The sequence below is a fragment of the Chamaea fasciata genome, unplaced genomic scaffold (assembly GCF_029207755.1).
Source record: "Chamaea fasciata isolate MVZ Bird 193981 ecotype frontalis unplaced genomic scaffold, bChaFas1.0.hap1 SCAF_1, whole genome shotgun sequence".
Taxonomy (NCBI): domain Eukaryota; kingdom Metazoa; phylum Chordata; class Aves; order Passeriformes; family Sylviidae; genus Chamaea; species Chamaea fasciata.
The window spans coordinates 116945640-116965453 of NW_027094086.1; the positions used below are offsets into that span (position 1 = coordinate 116945640).

A 19814-nucleotide genomic window follows, 5' to 3' on the forward strand; every position below is an offset into this window, starting at 1 on the left:
TTTCTGGGGTCTAATCTGTGATAAGTGGCACAGAGGAACTGGACATGGGTAACTTGGGTCACTGCTTGCACTTGTAAAGGCAATGTAGAATTGTGTGCCTGTGTGGGTATGTGAAGGGTCAATCAAATTTAAAAGCAGAAATGGGATGTACAAAATTCACTTTCAAGATTAGCATCTTCTGTCCAGAGCCCATCCCATTGCATGATGTTTCTTGGTCGATAACTTTGTTCTTAGTACATCTGCTATTTTTGCTCCCATTTACAATATACCTTGGTTTGTTTTCATGCTCAATTAATGAGTTTTTTAAAAGGCTTTGGATGATAGGATTTAAAATGCAATATGGTTCTCAAACTTTAAAAATATAATGGTTCAACAATTGAAATAATTTGTGCTTTGACTTGTATTGCTCTGTATTACAGATTTTTTTTCTTCTCCCCTTTTCACACAGAGTATGATTTCTTCCATTGTGAACAGCACTTACTATGCAAATGTCTCAGCAGCAAAATGTCAGGAATTTGGAAGGTGGTATAAACATTTCAAGAAGGCAAAAGATATGATGGGTAAGCAAAAAAAAAAAATTGCCTTGATGGTGGTTACATACCATTATGTGTCACATTGAGGTCTGTCACAGTCATATAAGAAGCCAGTTCCCTTCACTATAAGTTTAGGATGCTTTTGATGAGTAGATGTAGAAAGTACATATATAGTGAAAGAATTCATTTAAATAAATATTTGCTATTGAAACAGCCAAGCTGACTTGGGTTGCCAGAGATGTAAAGCTGTCATTCTGTAAATCTAGAGATCTTCTACCACCCAGAATAATTGTTTAGAAAACCTGTTCCTGGAACTGTGACGAACTGATTTTTTAATGTGTGTATTTTTTTCTTGCTCTGGCTAATGTATATTTAAAGAAACAGGCTTCTACAGCTATCACTGCCTTCCAGCAAGAATGCTGTAATTTTATAAATTCCTATCTTTCTCTAACCTTGGGACTCTAATTTCAATTAATTTTAACAAATAGTTGTTGTGACAATTGTTTGCTTGTTGTAGTAGGCACAAGTAAATTACTGGAGAAAAAAAATCTATCAGTTCTGGGATACCTTTTATCTTTCTTAAACCCGTTCACATAATTTTGAACACTTTATGTCAGAAAACTTCTATGTAGATTTCAATAGAATGGAGAAATAGGACCTCAATTTGGATTGAATTTTGAGCTTGACTTAGCTTTCAGTATTTGAAGCAAAATCATTCATCTACCAAAACGGGTTCCTTGCCTTTTATAGCTTAAGGCTGTAATGAAGACAATGCATCACTTTTGTGATAATTGCTTGAATTACTGTTCCGAGTGAATGGCCCACTTGGGTTGATCTCTACTTTCCCTGAGTGAAAAAAGGCAGCTTCTTTCCTTAATCTTCTTTGTACGTTCTGTGCAACACGGAACCCTTCTTCTGAGACCACCAAATTTAGTGGTAAGACTTCACTTGGTTTCAGGTGGTTCATTTGTGAGGCAGCAGGGTGGCCATATGGGGAGAGTGACCTTTCCACAGCAGCCTCTCCCATGTCCTTTGCAGCAATGTTCCTGCATGGGGCAACCCCTGCAAAATTTTACTTATACAGCCTGCCAAGACAGGTTCATATTCCATTCACTTGGAGTCAGTGAAGCCAGCGAATAGAAAATGTGTGTTTGTATATTCTTGTGTAAACTAATGCTGGCAGAAGAAGCAGCGTTGCCCTCAAAGCCACCTGTGTGAGGAGTAGCAGGGCCTCTGCTTGGGTACTGATCCAGGCTATGGACACCAGAACTCTCTGGCTTTTTATTTATCAGATTTCTGCCCGTGATGAGACAGGGGAGGAAGATGGGGATGCAGATGGGAATCCTAGTGCCGATTTCTTCATCCGGCTCCAATCCTTGTGGGGGAAAGGGTGGTCTTGCACTGATGACTGTTGGTGAATATCATAATTACTGTGACAAGCTCAGACACTGCCTAAAAAAAAAGCCTTATTAGTATAAGAAAAAAAAACCTGCTACAACACTTCGGGAAAATACCGGGCTTCTGATTTTTAAATAAAGCCTATTTTCTTAAGGTTATTTCCAGACCAGAGCTGCTAAAGCTCTAGAATAAAAAAGGTTACAAATGCTGATAAAAAGGAGACTCCTTTATATCAACCTGGAGTTATTTTATGTTGTTTAATCATGCACAAGTGGGCAACTGGAGGAACTCTTGTAGTTTAAAAAACTGTGCTGTTATTTAAAAAGGAGGGTGTGTCAAAGGCAGATGAGATATATATTTTTCTTAATATAAGAAAAAAAATCAACCATGTTGCAAGTCACTGAAAAAAACCATGCATACATGGTTGCAAGATAAAGCAGCCCATCTGTGTAATTTACATAAATTATACTAGTTCCTAGCAGTCCCATACAATTGATGCAGCATCTAGAAATTAGCAGAGCATGGGGAGGTCTGCACCTCACCCTGCTTGTTACAAATTTCCAATGGCTGGGAACTCCAGATGTCATGGCAGGGACCTCATGGGAAGAGCAAAACCAGTCACTGGAGGCTTCTTCTCTCTCTCTGTCTGGGACATGTTTTCCCACAAACAGCCCTCCTTACCCTTTGCACAGATGCACTTGCTGTTTCACTTGCATCATCTGCAGCACAGAGTGGGTTTTTGTCTCTTGCCTTTACCCCATCTCTAGTTGGTTACTGCTTTGCCTGAAGTCCCCTGTGTCTGTCACTGTGGGATGCAGCAACCCGCTCATGGCTGGGTTGCATCGCACCATTTTACATTTGTTTATTTTTATTAGCATGTCTTGTGAGGACAGTCAAGTTTGTGATTTTCAGTCTGATGTTGGCCTCTTCAATGTTTCTTTTCTGCTGTAGTTGAGATGGATAGCCTTTCTGAACTATCCCAGCAAGGTGCCAACCATGTCAACTTCGGTCAGCAGCCAGTCCCAGGGAACACAGCCGAACAGCCTCCATCTCCTGTTCAGCTTTCTCATGGTAGTCAACCATCAGTTCGGACCCCGCTTCCAAACCTGCACCCTGGACTTGTATCTACTCCCATTAGCCCTCAGCTGGTAAATCAGCAGCTGGTAATGGCCCAGTTGCTGAACCAGCAGTATGCAGTGAACAGACTTCTAGCCCAGCAGTCCTTAAACCAACAGTACTTGAACCACCCTCCTCCTGTCAGTAGATCCATGAACAAACCGTTGGAGCAGCAGGTCTCAACGAACACAGAGGTGTCTTCCGAAATCTACCAGTGGGTCCGTGATGAATTGAAACGAGCAGGAATCTCACAGGCAGTATTTGCACGTGTGGCTTTTAACAGAACTCAGGTCAGTCGTCTTTTTTCTTATTGTTTTTTAAAGTCTAGGAGTCCCTTCTTTCTCTCTCTAATTAGTAATTGCCATCTTCTGTCTTCTCATTTCTACCTTGTCACTTAGCTCTTCTGAAGGAACCATGCTTCCTTGCAGGAGTGCTGTCCATGTTGATACAATACTGAAATCCTCAGGGATTGGTCTGTGGAAATATCCGCTGTTCTTTTGGGAAGCGTGGTTCCTCTCCAGTTATGATGGTTTATGAACTGGATTTCCCAGTAAAGGAAATGAACACCTCTATGCAGAACCATTCACAAAGTCACCCAACAGATTGCCTTTTGTGTTGTAGAGTTGTGACCACCCGCTCTGACCACCTGCACACACTGAACAACCTGTCTTCTTTCACAGGTGTACTGGAGATGGTCTTGTATCCATACATGCATTTATTTTCATTATTTTCCAGTGAAAGTCCTAATAACATCTTTTCAGACTTCTGAAAAATTGAAAATTAAAAGTTTTATCTCTAGATCATCTACTCTCTTCATGTATTTTTGTAGTTTGTTGCAAAAACTGTAGTTACTGAGCTTGCCGGTGTCCACGTCAGAACATACTTCAGCTCTTCAATGCAGAAAAAGCCAGCCTTAGCAAAGCTGATAAGTAACACTAAAATGTGTTATTTTTTACACCTGTTTTAGAAGCTAACCCTGTTATAATTTATTCTGCTCTATGAATTTAACTTAATGCCATGTTGCATGGAATTTAATCAAGCAGAAATTATGGAAGAAATGTCAGTGTATTGGATGCAAATAATAAGATAATAATCTCCAAATTTTAGAAGTATGTTATAACATAAAATAAAATACTTTTAATAGGACTTTGTAAAATGGGAAATACTTAAAAAGACATAGGTAAATTTGCTTTGGGTTCCACATTTTTAAATGAAAGCACATACTTAGGGAACAATTTGCCCATTGTAGATTAGAGTATAACAAAAAAGATCATAATTTGAGCTTCTCTTGAAACGTTTTTGTTTCTCCGTTCATAGCTTAGAGAATAAAAATTCTATTTCAAATGCTTAGGTAGCAGGCTTGAATCAGCATGTCATTTATAATTAGTCTGAATTACTATTGCCTTACAATATTTTACATCCTCCTTTAGCTAAAAGAAAGTAGAGTCATTGTGTGAATTCTCTGTAGGGCACTGTGTGTGTGTGTCTTTCCTCTTTGCAGAAGATGAGATTTTCAAGAACTGGGCCTTTCATACTAAATTTTATGGGTTTACACGAACTCATGTAGGGATTATTTACATTAAGTTAGGTCAAGGCAGTGTCAGTTGTTCTATTTACAAATAAGTGAGTCTTGTTTAATACACTGTTTAAAATTTTCATTATTAATACTCTAAAGTATTAAAGCAATAGTTGTAGCTTGATGTTGCAGTGATTTGCAGCTGCCATCTTACCTGGATCAAAAGCCAAATAATTCAGAAAATAAAATTTTATATTTACTTCTTACTCAAGTTTACCTAAAAGCACATTGTTTTATCTAAACTCTCTCCCCTCTGAAGTGGTCAGTTTTTGTCAGCTAGTTTTACATACAGCTTTTGGCATGTCCTTTGTGCTTGAGCAGTATTTGTTACCCGAAATACAAAGATGATTCGTTCTAACTGGACATTGAATTTATATGCTAGAGTAGGAGAAAATGCTCTTTTGATTTGATGAATGCAACTGCAGAACAAGATTTATAGTGCAAATATCTATTTTTTACTTTAATATTAGTATTATTACACTAAATATATATTAAAATATGTATTGCTATATATTTTTCTTACAAAAAAATGTTATTAAATATTTGTTTAAAGTTCAATTCTTCCCCAGAGTTATTGGTTAACCAGTTTGGTAAAATGTGTTGAGAGAGACACAGAACTGGGAGGATACCCCAAAATGAACATATAAAACAATTCCCCTAAAGAGATACGAAATACGCCTATATATTTTGACAATTTTCAACCAAATCTATTGGAAAAACCATAGAGTAGTATCCCTACATCCTACAAATTGTTTTTGCTAATCAAGTTTGTAGTGCAGTTAGCTAGGTAAGATTTTGCAGTATTTGTTATGTTTTGTAGCAGAGGAATTTGTTGGTGGGTGAATTTCATCTTACAAACCTGGAAATGGTTAGTTTTACCCACAGTGACAGCTAATGTGCAAGGGTAAACACAGGTACCAGCAATTCTTATATGAAAACTTTTGAAATTTGTTCTGCTTGCTGTATTTCCGAATTCCTCACATCTTATTCAAGGATACAACACATTGAGCTAAAATTAGGATAGTACTTTAATAACTGATGCTGTTGAGGAGTTATTTTCTAATAGTGATGTAATATCCTAAGTTTGTTTGTTTGTTTGTTTTGGTTTTGTTGGGGTTTTTTTTGCTAGAAAAGTGAAAATGCTTGTTTAAATTCATGTTCTCTTTTCTGAGATAGAAAGTTAACTCAGGCTTACCACTGACATTTTTGAAACTGTCATAAGCATATTTGAGCTGCGTCCAGGGACCATATCGTACCATCAGTTTCTAAAGGCATAAGAACTAGCTGAAATTGGTTAGGAGTTCTATGCAAAAAAACCCTGGTGTCAAGATACAGTCTCAGATGAGGGGAGAGATTTGCTTTCAATGTAAAAGTTAAGGAAGGAAGCGATCTACAAATTAAGAGTGATTCAGCTGAATGTTCAGCCGATAAAATGGACTTCAAAATTGGCTGAAAATGCTCTTGTTTTTCAGACTTATGCTCTACAATATGAATACAGAATTTGATAGTGGTGTTTGGGTGGGAAGTTTCTACCAGTATAGTGTGGTAATTCAACACTTGATCCTAATTTTCAAGATTTTTTAATTTAGCTGCAAAAATGTTGACTAAAAGTATTTCTATCTTTCCACAATCTAAGGATTTGGGAAGAATATTTCTGCAAACTAGAGTGTCTTTTTTTACTAATTATCTATAAAGCAGGAAAAAACCCCTTAGCTACACCTTAGAAGTGTGTCCTTAAGAAAGACAGAGTGTGACTTCAATGTGTTCTTGAACAATTTTCCCTCTACCCTTAAGTTCCAAATGGTAATTCAAAGCTGAATTCTTGGGAATGTGCCTTGTAAAATTTAATCAAGGTCCAGATGCCTATAACTTGAATGAAACTTCACATCTATACCGGCACAATGGGAGAGCTGTTGCAGGGAGAGAAGCAGTTTTAGTGGGAGGAGTTTCTCTATGGTCCTACTAGGAAGTCTTCAGAGTACAGTAGGATCTGAAGTTTTGCTTTTCCTTCAGCGGTTGTCATTCCAGCTCACTGGATGCAAAGAAACAGGTTGAATCCTGTTAGCACCTCCTTTACGTGCACCGTGGAAAACTTTGTTGGGTTAGTACTTGTGCTGGCAGATCTGAGTTTCACCTCAAGCAAGGTGTCCAAAGGTGACTACCAGTCTGCCAGAATAATTTTGGTAAATTGAGATGCTTATGTTTCAGTTGCCAGTTCATCAAATTAATAAACATAATATTTTGTTTTAGCTGATGTCAGTGCACTGTGCGATACTTCTACTGCCTTGAAAGGGCCAGTTAAGTATTTTCTTGTGCTTTGCAGGCTAGCAAATGGTATTTGTGGTCAGTTTGCTGCCTTGGGTAGCCCCAAGCAGCCATGGGATGACAGTGATGATGCATTGGGGTAGCCCCCCAAAGCATGGTGCCACGGCCCCTCATCGGCAGAGAGGTTCTGCCTGCTGTTAAAAATGTTAAGTTAAACTGGGAGTTCCTCTACTCTGTTTTGTTCTTCGAGCTGGAGTGCAGCATCAACATTTGTTGGGCTGAGCTACCCTCAGAGCCCTAAACAAATAAATAAACTCCTCTCCCATTTCTGTTGTGTGTTTTCAGATGTTGCATGAGTCAGGAAGCGAAAGGCTTGGGTTCCCACAGCCGGTCTGACATTTGACTCGAAGGTGTAGCTTAGCCTGGTGCACGGCAGGGTGACACGAGCCCGCGCTGTGTGAGCAAGGAATTGTGTTAGTCATGGTTGTGGTTGGAACTGGAACTGGGGACTGTCTGTCTCTGTTTGTGTACACTTTCAGCTGTAAGGTTTGCTGCAGGGACTCAGGTGCTGTTATTCAGAGGTGACTTCGTGGCTCTGTCTTCATGGGAGGAGAAGAGTGCTTTTTGCTGCTTTTCCATGTCTGAATTTTTATACTTTTCTTTTTCCCACAAGTGACAACATTTGCTCTGAAGGCTTTTGAATATTTCTCAGCATTTCTCACTTTTCTCTTTCGCTCCATTCTACTTGAACCCCATGCTTGTTTAAAATATTAGCTGCCAGGACATACTGCCTTTCGTTCATGTATAATGCTTTTTCTCAAATGTGAAAACTTCTGTGTATTTAGGACTGTGCTCATGCTTATTCTGGGCAATTGCTATTTCGAAGGAGAATGTTTGGATGCACTAAATGGCTCTGTGTAATTGTAAAACAAAATCTAAGTTTACACAAACCACCTTCTCAGGCACTACTTTTTTTTTTCCTTCCACTTTGTAGTTGGCACACTTTATTTTCCAGTAAAATGAAAAATGAAGATGGATTATTCAAAATTGATAACAGTAATGGACCATCATGTAATGTTTTATTGAATTTGAGTTCTGTAAATTATGTGGTAGAGAGAAATTTGCCTGCTTAAGTATAACAGAAATTGCCACTGTATTCATATAATTCTTCATAGTGTAATTTAAGAAAAAGTACACTATCCATATCACTATTGAGTAAAAGGTAAAAAGGTGCTATTACACTATCATGACAGCTCTCCTCTTGCTACTAAGCGACATAGATAAATGTGTCTGCTTATAACTTACTTGGCTAGGATCCAGGTTTGGGGGTGGAGTTTGGGAATAATCTTCCACCTGGACATGGGATAGAAGCACCCTGCAACCAAGAGGGATAGTGCTCAGGGATGTTCTGCATGTTTTGGGAAGGTTTGGGCAAATTGCATGTTTCTTCTGGAAGCTTTGAAGTTCTGTCACACTGATAAAAATCTATTTGAATCAGTGATTATGTTCAAGGAGGAGACAAACTGGGGGCCAGACAGGCAGTGTTTTTGTTCATATTGGCAGACACTTTAATTTATCTCCATTTTTAAAGAATTTGTAATGAGCTTTTGAAAGCCTTGATAATATTTATTGAACATTTTTGTGCCATTAGTAATGAATTATACTTGTGATGACATGTAAACTTTCTCTCTTTTTTTTTTTTTTTTTCCAATGGAACCTGGGAATATTTAAAAAAAATACATTTCCAGTGTGAAAAGAATGCAAGGGAGGAACAGTGAGGAGGGCTTTCAGCCTAACAGTGTTTATAATCTCTTTGCAAAATAAGCTTAGTTTTTATGCAACTTGAGGTACGATATCAGGAAATCACACCAAGACTAGTATCCTGGAAAACCAGTTCAAGCCTGCTAAAATAAATAATCTGTGCATCAGCACAGGCCAGAATGCAAGAGCCAGTATTTTCTTTCTAGGATTTTTCCCATTGTACATCTCGTCTAACAACATTTAGCTGAAGTTTTGTGCTCAAAAATTGAAGTAGTAGCAATGAAGTAATATATGAAGCAGGAAAACTGTGTTCTTAGACTGCCTGCACCTGGTACTACATCTTCATGTAGTACCATGAAGATGTACTATACGTTTTTCCTCACATATTCTGACCTTTGGGTTTAAAGCCTAGAAGCAAATTCCTCCTTGCCTTCTCTGTGCTCTGTCATCTCCCCTCTTCTCTCTGCATCGCTGTTCTCTGCTTTGCTCTACTCCCAGCTCAAAGAGTCATGGCAGTTATTGGGGAAAGAGAGGAAAATGAATATTTAGTGGCATTTCTAATCACCAAGAGGTGTCCCACAGCAGTGGAAACGCAGGCAAAAGTTAAAAAAAAAGGCAAACCAAAACCAGCATTTTCTTTATTTACTTATTTCACTGAAGAGGGGAAAGTTATACAAGAAAAAGAGCCTTTTCTACCTTTTTTAGCTGCCCACTATGTGGCTAAGGCTTATACAAGTGAATATTTTCTGTTATGGGCACTTCCCGTGGCTGACGGTGGCTGGTTGTAAGGAGTCTTCTCTCCTGACAATGATTAGTTCACTTGAGTTTAGTTTTTCTTGCTCATTTTTTCATGGAGAGGTGTCTCCAGCAGAGAAACAGTCAGAAATCACATGTTTATGACTACCAATAAGGAGATGAACGATGTGGGCGTTGGTCTCTTCGGCCCAGTAACAAGCAACAGACTGAGAGAGAATGTGCTCAGGTTATGTCAGGGGACATTTAGATTGGATATTAGGAAAAAAGTTTCTTCTTCAAAAATGTTTTTCAGCACTGGAACAGGCAGACAGGGAGGTGATGGAATCACCATCCCTGGAGCTATTTAAAAGACATATAAATGTGGCATTTGGAGACATGATTTAGTGGTGGGCTTGGCAGGGCACAGTTAATGAATGGACACGATCTTAAAGGTCCCTTCCAACCTAAATTTTTCTATTCTGTTCTCTACATCCTGTGCTTCGCAGACAGCTTTCTCTTGTCTCCAGTAGAAGAAAATCATTTTGTACCTCCTCTTGAGGTGGCTTGTGTAACCCTACCACTAATAAACATTGGTAACTGTGGGTTTGAGTACTTAAAAGTAGAAAAAAAAATTATGGACACAAATTTATTTTTCATGTTTGTTAATAAGTAAATTTATTATTAGACTAACCATTAATAAAAAAAAATTAAAACATCACCCAAATGCCACTTTTGTCAGTAACTTGTTTATTTACCTTCTGAGTAATTTCTGCCTGGATACCAAAAAACAGGAGGGATCAAGAAAAGTGGTAAGAAACTTTTCCCCAAGATTACTTTTTTATCTTCCCCCTCTGAAATATTTTTCATGCTTAATGCTGGAATGTTTGGTTTTTTCCATCCCATTTCTCTATTACACGTGCAGGCACAGACAGGGCCATGAGGACCACTCTGGCAGAGGTGTAATGGTTGGTACACTCTGTCCTCATCACCCAAGAGGGAACTGCAGAGCTCACACCCACACTGGGTGGGCCCTGGTCCTGCCTAAGCACAGCTGCTTGAGCGCAGTGGCTTTGCAGCAGCACCTCCCTACGGGTCTTTTGCCTGCTAGGAAAAGACCCTTGAGAGAGGTCTGACAACTTCCACAGGTGCTGTGAGCATCAGAGTTCCCAGAAAGATTTCCTTGGTCGTATCATTCTCTTTTACCCTCTTAGGAATAGATATATTCAGTCAGTATTACCTGTCTTGGTTTTGGCTTTTTTATTGTCGGCTTCCCTCTCTCTATTTACCTCTCCGTTATCCTGAATAACTTACAACAGTTCTTTAGGAAAAGAAACACTGGGTTATGTTATTTCTTGAAATTCACATGTGTGTTCACTTGTTATACTATAAGTAAGAGCCTCCCATGCCAATCCTCTCTCTTTCCCGGCACAGCAACAGCATTTATTCTAAGTTGTAGTTCACACCTGCTTTTCCAAAAGTTACCTTTCTTATCACCATCTTCTTATTCTAAGACAGTAGACAATTTTGAATGCCCAACATACTTAATAGGTGAGTCTGTTGAAGAGAGGAGATGTCAAGAACCTGTTGACATTAAATATAAATATCCCGGGAGATGGACTGTTTGAGGATTGAGGTTGTCCTGATGAAGAGAGAGGAAAGTGCAAGGAGGAGGAACATGAAGGCATCCAGCGAGTTTTCTCACTTGTTGTTAAACTCTGATATGCAATACTTAGAAAGTAATATTGACTTATAAAAAATGTCTCTGAGTCAGTGGAGCAGTATTTTAAGAACATTGCAAGTTTATAGTCTCAGATTAGTGGTGAAATATCACTTCTTTTCAAAGATCTAAGTTGCTAGAAATGTGGAAAGTCTTTTTTTAAGGTTGGGTATGCATTTTGCCTGAGAACCCCCCAGTGTATTCACATATCCTTAACATCGCATGATTGTCTGTGAACTGTGAAAGGTTCACTGGCAAATTAAGCCAGTAAAAGGAGGAAGACCTATTAGGAAGATTCAGTTTATGTTGTATTTAAAATAGATGCTTGATAAAATTAAGGGTACAATTGAGGTTCTCTTCTCTGCTACCTAAAATGCCATTAATATAATCCTACGTGGAGCGAAGAGTGCATTTGCTGTTCTCATTCCCAGCCCAGTGGTAAGAAGAATGAGGACTGATAAGCAGTGACTTTGCAGAGCACAGTTTTACAGACACTCACCTAGGCTAACTCTCGAGCCTGTTTTTTTCTTCCTTCCCTACAGGGCTTGCTCTCAGAAATCCTCCGAAAAGAAGAGGATCCCAAGACTGCCTCGCAGTCCTTGCTGGTAAACCTTCGGGCTATGCAGAACTTCTTGCAGCTGCCAGAAGCAGAACGAGATCGAATTTACCAGGATGAGAGGGAAAGGAGCTTGAACGCGGCCTCTGCGATGGGCCCGGCGCCTCTCATAAGCACACCGCCCAGCCGGCCTCCACAAGTAAACTGCTCTCTCTGCCTTTGGGGTTTGCTTCTTGTGTTCTCTCACTGCCCCGCTGGGTGAGACCTTTCTGAAACAGAAGAAACTTTTTGCTGTCGCACACTTTTTAAACACTCGTAGAATCATTAATTGCAGTGCGTTTTGCAAATTAAATTTAAGAAATATAATGGATGATAGTAGCGGTTTATTACTCTCTGTTTTCTAACTTTAAGATAAATTCTATCCATTATGGTTCGTACAGAATTTTTTGCTCATTTTATTGAGGTACAAGCTTTACTGGGCATGGAAGATGATGGCTTTTAGCTGTCATCTTTTCTTAAAATTCTTAGGTTCCTAATGTTATAGCTTCAGATAGGGATTTTGGAGGATTTGAACCATTAAACTGAGAGGAAATGAATGCAAAAGTGTAAGTACCTTAGAGTGCCTTAAAAATTATTTTTTCAGAAAGAAAACAGGTAAAACTAAAGTGATGGGAGAAAGAAGATCCCATCCCAAACTGCTGGGCATGCTTTCACCAGCTTGAGCTGCTGACAACTGTGTAAAATAATAGGCTTGTTATATCCATTGCTCTGAATGATTTGGATATGATCATTAAAGCTTCATGTAGTATTTGTTAAAATGAAACTCCTATTGATTTCTCTCAAATTTATTTGATTTAATTCTTAAAAAATTACAAAGTTTGATAGAGTGGGATCGAGAGATTCAATGGTGCAGTCCTTGTGTTGATCAAGGAAACCCTGATGCTTGTTTTAGGTACATGAGAAATGCCTGAGCCGTAGGAATGCACAGGATTTCCACAAAGAAACATGGTTCACTCCAAAACCTGTGTATTTTCAGAAATCCTCTGCGTTGCTGTGGCTCAAGGTTGTACCTATGCAAGGAAAAACCAAACTGATCTACAGATATGTGGGAATCATGCTGTATACGCAGTCCAGTTTTGCTAAACAAAGCAAGGCTTTGGGATTGTGGGAATTTTGTGATGGGTGAGTTTTTGGCAAAAACAGCAGGTTTTTGTTAACCAGTCATAGGCTTGTGACTGTGACTGTGTTCTATACCCATTCGGAATGCTATAAATTCCTCTCGAGATTATTTTTCTAATTTTCCTTCAGCTAATGGACACTAAGGACCACACTAGAGTAATGAATAACAAAATTGTAAGAGAGAGGATGGAAGATCACCTTGACCTGCTGCAGTACTTTTTACAAGAGAAGAAATTTTTAGCAGAAAAAAACAGACTGTACTAATGGTGTAGTTTTGTTATCATTAACTGAGTTTAGTCTGTAAAATCCACTATAGATATTCTTCAAGATAAGGGACAAGAATCTATTTACATAGTAATGCTTTAGTGGGAAATAGTTAAATAGAGATAACTGTGTTTAAAACAACGTTTGAGTTTGTTTTAATATCTGTACCTGCTCCCACAGCCCAGGTAATTCAGAGCCAAGGCTAACCCTCCTTCTTAACTTATCTCTTTCTGCCAAGGTAATGTCTCACTGTGTCTCAAGTGGTCTTGGGCAATTTCACAGCTAAAGAACAGAGTTAATTACAGGACCTTCCTGAAGGATGTCAAGTCAGAGGTAGTCTTTGTACTGGTTTTAATTCACACTTTAAACTGTATAAATCCCTTGCAGCCAGAAAGAAAGCGCGACTTAGGGGTTTTCTTAACTGACAAAACATACTGTAAGTCCAAATTCTGATGGAAAGGCGGGGGGGCTAAATCTATCTGTCTCTACTGTGCTCTTGTTCATAATTACATTTCATTTTTCTAGTGTGAGTCAGGAGCATAGTTAACCTAATTGTGACAGTTCAAAGTGGAAACAGCATATGTTTTTGTTTGAATCCTTTTCAAAAGGAAAGCAAGTTTACAAGGAAACCTTATGGACTAACACTTGAGGTCTACAGAGCAAAGCACTTATTTTTCCAGTTGTTGTGCTGTTCTCTGTCATTCAGCAAAACATACACATTTTCCCTAGTGAATAGATTGAGAATGTAGAAACCTCTGAGTTGTGATTCTTTGTGACCTTCTTACATGTTTCCAGAATTACCCACTATGAACATCTGAAGCACTTTTCACCTGCTGCTAAGTGTTCAGAGTCCTAAGTTTGAAAATTGAAATATCTGTATTGGTAAGATAACTACAGTGCTTGATGTTTGAAATAATAGTGAAATTATCCTAGTTGTAACACTGGCAAGTATAACTTTACAAATCACAGCAGAAATAAATTACAGTCAGGATACTACAAAATTTTTCATGCAACCTGCTACTGTGATACCTCCCCCAAAATGTCCACAGTTTATTGAATATTTGATACTAAGGAAAGAAAACTACTATCATCCTTACTACTAAATTTATTATAAGCAATTATTTAAAGATCACTTTACAGGAATACAGCATAATATTTTTCCAGCTTGGCTGTGAGCTTCTCGGATAACCATTGAAAGAGAAAACAGACCGTTTATCCTGACAACAGAATTTACACAAGAGCCAACATATTTAATATTAAATCTTTCGACCAGTGTAATGTTTGAAACAATTAAACTACGAAACCATGAAAAATGGGAGCTAATATGCCACACATGAAGGTTTATTTTGCAATTGCAAGTTATCAGTTTCGGAAGGATGTGAAAATAAACATCCTGGAAAGGATCTATTTTGCATTTTTGTGTTGCCAACTGGTGGCCAGACAGTAGAGCAGACTTAACCATTTAGCAGCTGAGCTTGTTCTATGTAAATTTTGCATTCTGTTGTATGCAAAAACAGAAAGTGTGACCTTGGAGGTCTGATTGGATAGTAGGAACTCACCAAGCATAAACCCTTGTGCCTGAGTTAGAAGGAACAGTGTTGAATTTATCTCATTTTTACAGCATCCTTACTAGTTGCTACTTGAGCTAATGTATCTGGATTGTTTCCAATTCCTGTTTGAAATCCTTTAAGAAGCTCTTTGTCCCCCTTACTTCTCCCTTTCTCTCTGACTTAAACAAAATGCAAAATCTTACTTTTTTTTTTTAAATTGAAATCATTAGCCTATAATGCATGAGCTTTTGGGATGCCTGTATAGCCCTCTAAGCTGGTCAAGTTGTAAAAGTCTGCTACTATCTTCCAAACTGGTGGACTGAGCACAAGGAGACGGCATACACAAGGATTTTTCCCTTGGATATTGTTCAAGTTGCCACCCCTGGGGCAGAAGCCTGTCTGTCAGGCTATTTCCTGGGGCACTGGAGTTTATAAGTATTAGCATCTCCGTCAGGTAGGTACTGCATGGAGATATCATTTAACCTCTGCAATCTAGAAGGAAGGGAAAAGGTCCTTTCACATTCTATTTCTTTTCATAATTCCCCCACACACACACTCTCTACACCTTCATCTTGCAGATCACCCCACAGAGGCCCTTTTGGGGTATTCCTAGCTCAAGTTGAGACGAGTCTATTGCATGTTATGTGGAAATGAGAGAATCTGGGGATACTTTAGAGGATGTTGAGGTGCTAGGGATGGCCTTTATGTTTCATCAGGGCAGTTTGGGATGACTCCTCCCTCCTCTGTACAGTTTGTGGTGGAGGATGAATACAGGTGGCCATGTTACAGATTTTCTTTTCCATAATATTCTGCTTAAAGGTTTTTAGCCATCCTGCAGTTATAGACACTTCTTTCTCAGGACAAGTAATCTCCATTTCAGCAGAGCAGAGGAAGAAATCTTTCTTGCCACCCATATTCCCCCAAGAAAATTTGTGTTAACCCTTGGGGCCCATCATTCTTTGTAAAAACTGACATTACGTGTAATGTCAAGAGCAGAGTATTATTTTAACAAGGCAAGGTTTTAAGAAGTAGCCACAAATCTTGCATGAGTCATGGTTCTAGGTACTCATTGACCAAAACCTTCATCTCAGAAGTACAATCCTGGCCTCCCTCTGACGACAGATAAATTACAGTTCCTTCACCTTAAAGCAATCGTAGGTTGAGTCTCAGAGATAGTATGTTACTCTTTCTTGAAAGACGGGTATCTTGGAGGGCACTGCTTTGATGGTGTTTTAGGATCAGTGAATCTTCATTGTAAGGAGTTCTGGATAACACCAACTTCCATAAAACTTTGTGATGGAGTCCTAGAGTTTAAATGCATGCATGTGCCATGTATCACCACCAGCAAAATTTTTATTTTTAAGTTGGCAAAATTTGAGACGTAGGTTGATAATCTTTGTGCCAAGTTGCATTTTAACAAAAGTAAAACTGAACAAAATAATAAATGCAATCCTCTCCTCCCACCCCCACAAAAACCACCATGGAGGAGAGTTAATGGAAACCCTGACACTTAAGTATAACTGCACTTCCAGGCGCCACTGTAATAATGGAGTAGTAAACCTTGTCCTGATAAAAGCTGTTCTGAAAGCAACAGCATTTATTGTACCTCCTCTGCTATTTGCAGAGCAGAACTGAAAAGTAGTTTGTTTTGCCTGGAATGAACTACTTTATGAATTTTAATGTACAATGTAATATTAAAAGCTAAACCAGGATTAAAGAAGATTTTTGTTCCCAAGCTAAAACAGTACTTATGAGAATGTGTTATATAAGATTTTTTTTGTTTCAGTTTTGATGGGAAAGGAATGAGCTTCCATGTTTGTGAAAGCCTCTTCATGCTGGTTATTCCTTGTATGACAACTTACCCTTTTTTTAGGAAAATTGAATTAATCCAGAACTTCTTGCTGCTGTAATCAGTCTTATTTGATGAGAAGATATATCTGGGTAGGCCAGGAGGAGATGGATGTGTTATTTTTTTTCAAGTATTCTTAGAAGATTAGATTGATTGGTGATAGGAAGATGGCCAAGTGAATTCCTGATTCTCAGTGTGTTACATTTGTAAAATAATGCTCCCCTCTTCAGTTAGTATTTGCAAAATTTGCTTACTGTCAAAAAAAAAAAAAAAAATTAGCTGATCTGTGGTTTCTTTCCTAAACAGCAAATGTGGCTGTAGGTGTGGGTGGGGTGGGAGGTTGTTCTTAAGTGTAGATGAGATTGGAGATTATGTTTTGTTTTGTTTTTCTCTCCAAAATGAATACTTTTTCCACCTCCTCCCAAGTCCTGAAGTTGCATCATTGAGAGCTTTCTTGTTTTCTGTTGGGTTTTTTTGAGGAGGAGGGTGTTTTTTCAACCCAGCTTCAAACAGCCTCTGTCTTGAACTCAGTTCTGAATTCAACACGACAGCTTAGATGTTTGCTTATGTATAAATTATGAAACAGTTTTATGTATGGATATTCTCCAAGAGGTTAATTGGCATTACTGCATGGAATTCATCAGACGAGAGCAGACCGATAGTCCATCAAGACCAGCCAGAGTCTACACCTGGTCTTTGAAGAGAAATTATTAAGAGACAGAAGAAGAATTTTTATACTTGGCCAAAGAAGTGAATTGGAGAGGGAGAGGGTATGACTGCAAACCACAGTACTCTTGGTAATCCCCAAACCCATCATTTTATAACTTTAAGATTTTATTCCCCTGATGATCTTTGGGTTAATACTGCTTTTTGATGCAGATATTAGTGTTTTCTGAATTCAGTTAGTGTTCCCTAATTAAATATCAATAGAACGCAATAGGAGTTTGTGTGTTTGTTTTAACTTTGGTGACATATTAGATGCTATTGAATTTATTGTGCCTGTATAAAGATAGATGTGATTTGCAAACCAGAATGAGGATTTTCAGTAATTCCCTTGGGTTAAATGCATATCCGTATTAAATTGGACATTGAAAAGTGTGGATTGAGTAACATAGTTTAAATAATGTCTACAACATGGTGTGTGATGGTTTTTGATGATCTGGGTGTTCACAGCTCAGTTAAGTGATCTGTAAAGTACTGCTACAACATGAAGCTGTCTTTTGAAGCTCAGTAGCAATCAAAAAGGCAGTGTGCTTACAGAAGAGACACATTTTGATCAAGATCACAAGAGCAAAGTGTTTCCTTCTCAAAAGACTTGTGTATGCTAGCTGAGTATCTTCATCTTCTCATCTTCCCCTTGGGTCCTTCAAAGATTAGTTACAAGTTAAAATTATTTTTGGGAAGAAGGACTGAAATTTGTTTCCCAAAATTTAAACCCAAGGTTCAAGAAGGCATATTGACAAAGCCATCACATTTTCATTCTCTAATTTAGCTTAGGCTGATTTTTACATGCGCACAGATAAGTCTCTCTTCAGATGTATGTTTAACATCCCCACCAGTTGTCAGTTATCTTCTGTCAAGTTCTTCTTATTTAAAGGTTATAAAATTTCCACTGATTTTGTATTTTTAAGTGATTTCACTGAATGATATTCAGGAGATGCACCTGCTCTTGCAGCCCTGTATGGATTTTTCTAGTGTGAGGCATACCTTTTCCTGCTCTGCTGTGGGAAGGAGAGAATTTTGTGGTGCTGCTCCTCACTGCCTGCTGCCAGGTGCCTCAAATGTTTCTGAGGAACCTTTGGTCCAGGCTTGGCCATCCTCTGCTGCAATGTTGCTGGTAAGATATCACACTGCAGAAAAGGGCATGGTTGCAAAGTACTAATTGTTTTCAGATGAAAAAAAAATTATATGATTAACTGTATGCCACGTTGTGGGATTTTTCTTCATTTCCATTTTTACTTAGGACTCTTGTTTTCAGACACCAGAAAGTGCTAATGCCGACCAGAATGGGGAAAAGGGGAAGTACTTGTGGACACCTTGTTTTTGCTGGAGTTTTGACTCTTGTAGTTAATTGGGTGTGTGTTGGCACAGTTCCTCAAAAGCCGGATGGACAAATCAGGCTCAGCAAAAGTGGCATGCACTCCCAGTTTCTGGGCTAGATTATTTTATATTAAAAGCACTATAGATGATAGGTAACACAAACTGAGCATGGCATTTCTAGGAAAAAATGGGCTGCTGATTTGCCTAAGTACATCTCTCATCCAAAGCCTTCAACTCCCATATCGTGAGACCTGTGACATATGCAAGCTCATAAAGAGTGAGATTAGAAGATGAATTATTATGTTTTCATGATTTCCTTTTGAACCTCAAGGGGCTTCAGAGCACAAGAAGATGCTGATTTGCACTGGATCAAACTGATAGTGAAAGTATGGGTTTAGACATGTACTTAAGAGTAGGCTGAATCACCTTCTGAAGTTGCAGGCTCTATCCATTAGATTTAGAATTAGGCTGAATGACTGTTTTAAACTAGATGTGTAACTTCAGAATAACTAAATTAATTCAGCTTTCAATAAACTCAGTATGAATCAGTATGTTTGAATTGAAATCTTAAGGTTTGATTTTCTTTGCATCATCACCTTGTGGGTTCTTGGCAGAAATCCAGTTTTCCTTTCCTCTGATCCACTTTAGGATTAGTGGCCCATTAGGTCCACTAATCTTGAGCAAGCCTTGCTAGAGTAACTGCTAAAGACAGACGTTATCCTTAACTACTGAGAATATTGTAGGATAAGCTGCTGATTTTCTGTGCCTCTCAACTGATATTGCAGAAATTGCAGTCTAACCTTGGTGGGATGATGCTTGGTGTTGAAACATCACTTCCATCATTTCCAGAGGATGAAGGAAAGGATAGTCTCCTGCACATCATGTCACTACTGATGTATTTTTTTGTTGTTTTCCTTAATGCTGCAGATGCAGCATAAAGGTGGTACTGTAATCATTCTGTCTTGTTTACATGTTTGGTGTTTATTTAATCTGGACTGCAAGAAGAATAAATATTTGATGTATGTAAGTGAAATACAACTCAAATCAGTAGCTTTAAGAAAATCCTATCTTGGTTTCATGAAGGAGTGGTTAAAGTAAGCATTATTCTAAACTGTCTCTTAAAAACAATTTAAGAACTCAACTGATAAGATAAATTCTTAGAAATTCAATCTAATGCTACAACTTTTCAACATTATCATGCATTTGAGTGTACTGGGCATAAGACATGAATCAAAATACATCTGCCAGATTTCTAGTTCATTAGAGATTCTTTTA

At 38.4% G+C, this 19814-nt stretch overlaps 1 protein-coding gene across 5 annotated transcripts in view; it reads left to right on the forward strand.

The window, feature by feature from the left end:
* Positions 1-19814, forward strand: part of SATB1 (SATB homeobox 1) — a 92474-nt gene that overhangs the window by 45320 nt on the left and 27340 nt on the right. For all 5 annotated transcript variants that reach the window (XM_066194760.1, XM_066194744.1, XM_066194751.1 and 2 more), the window contains 3 exons: positions 449-560; positions 2883-3337; positions 11644-11856. In XM_066194760.1, the coding sequence (XP_066050857.1) occupies positions 449-560; positions 2883-3337; positions 11644-11856 (780 nt within the window). The remainder of the gene's footprint in view (positions 1-448; positions 561-2882; positions 3338-11643; positions 11857-19814) is intronic.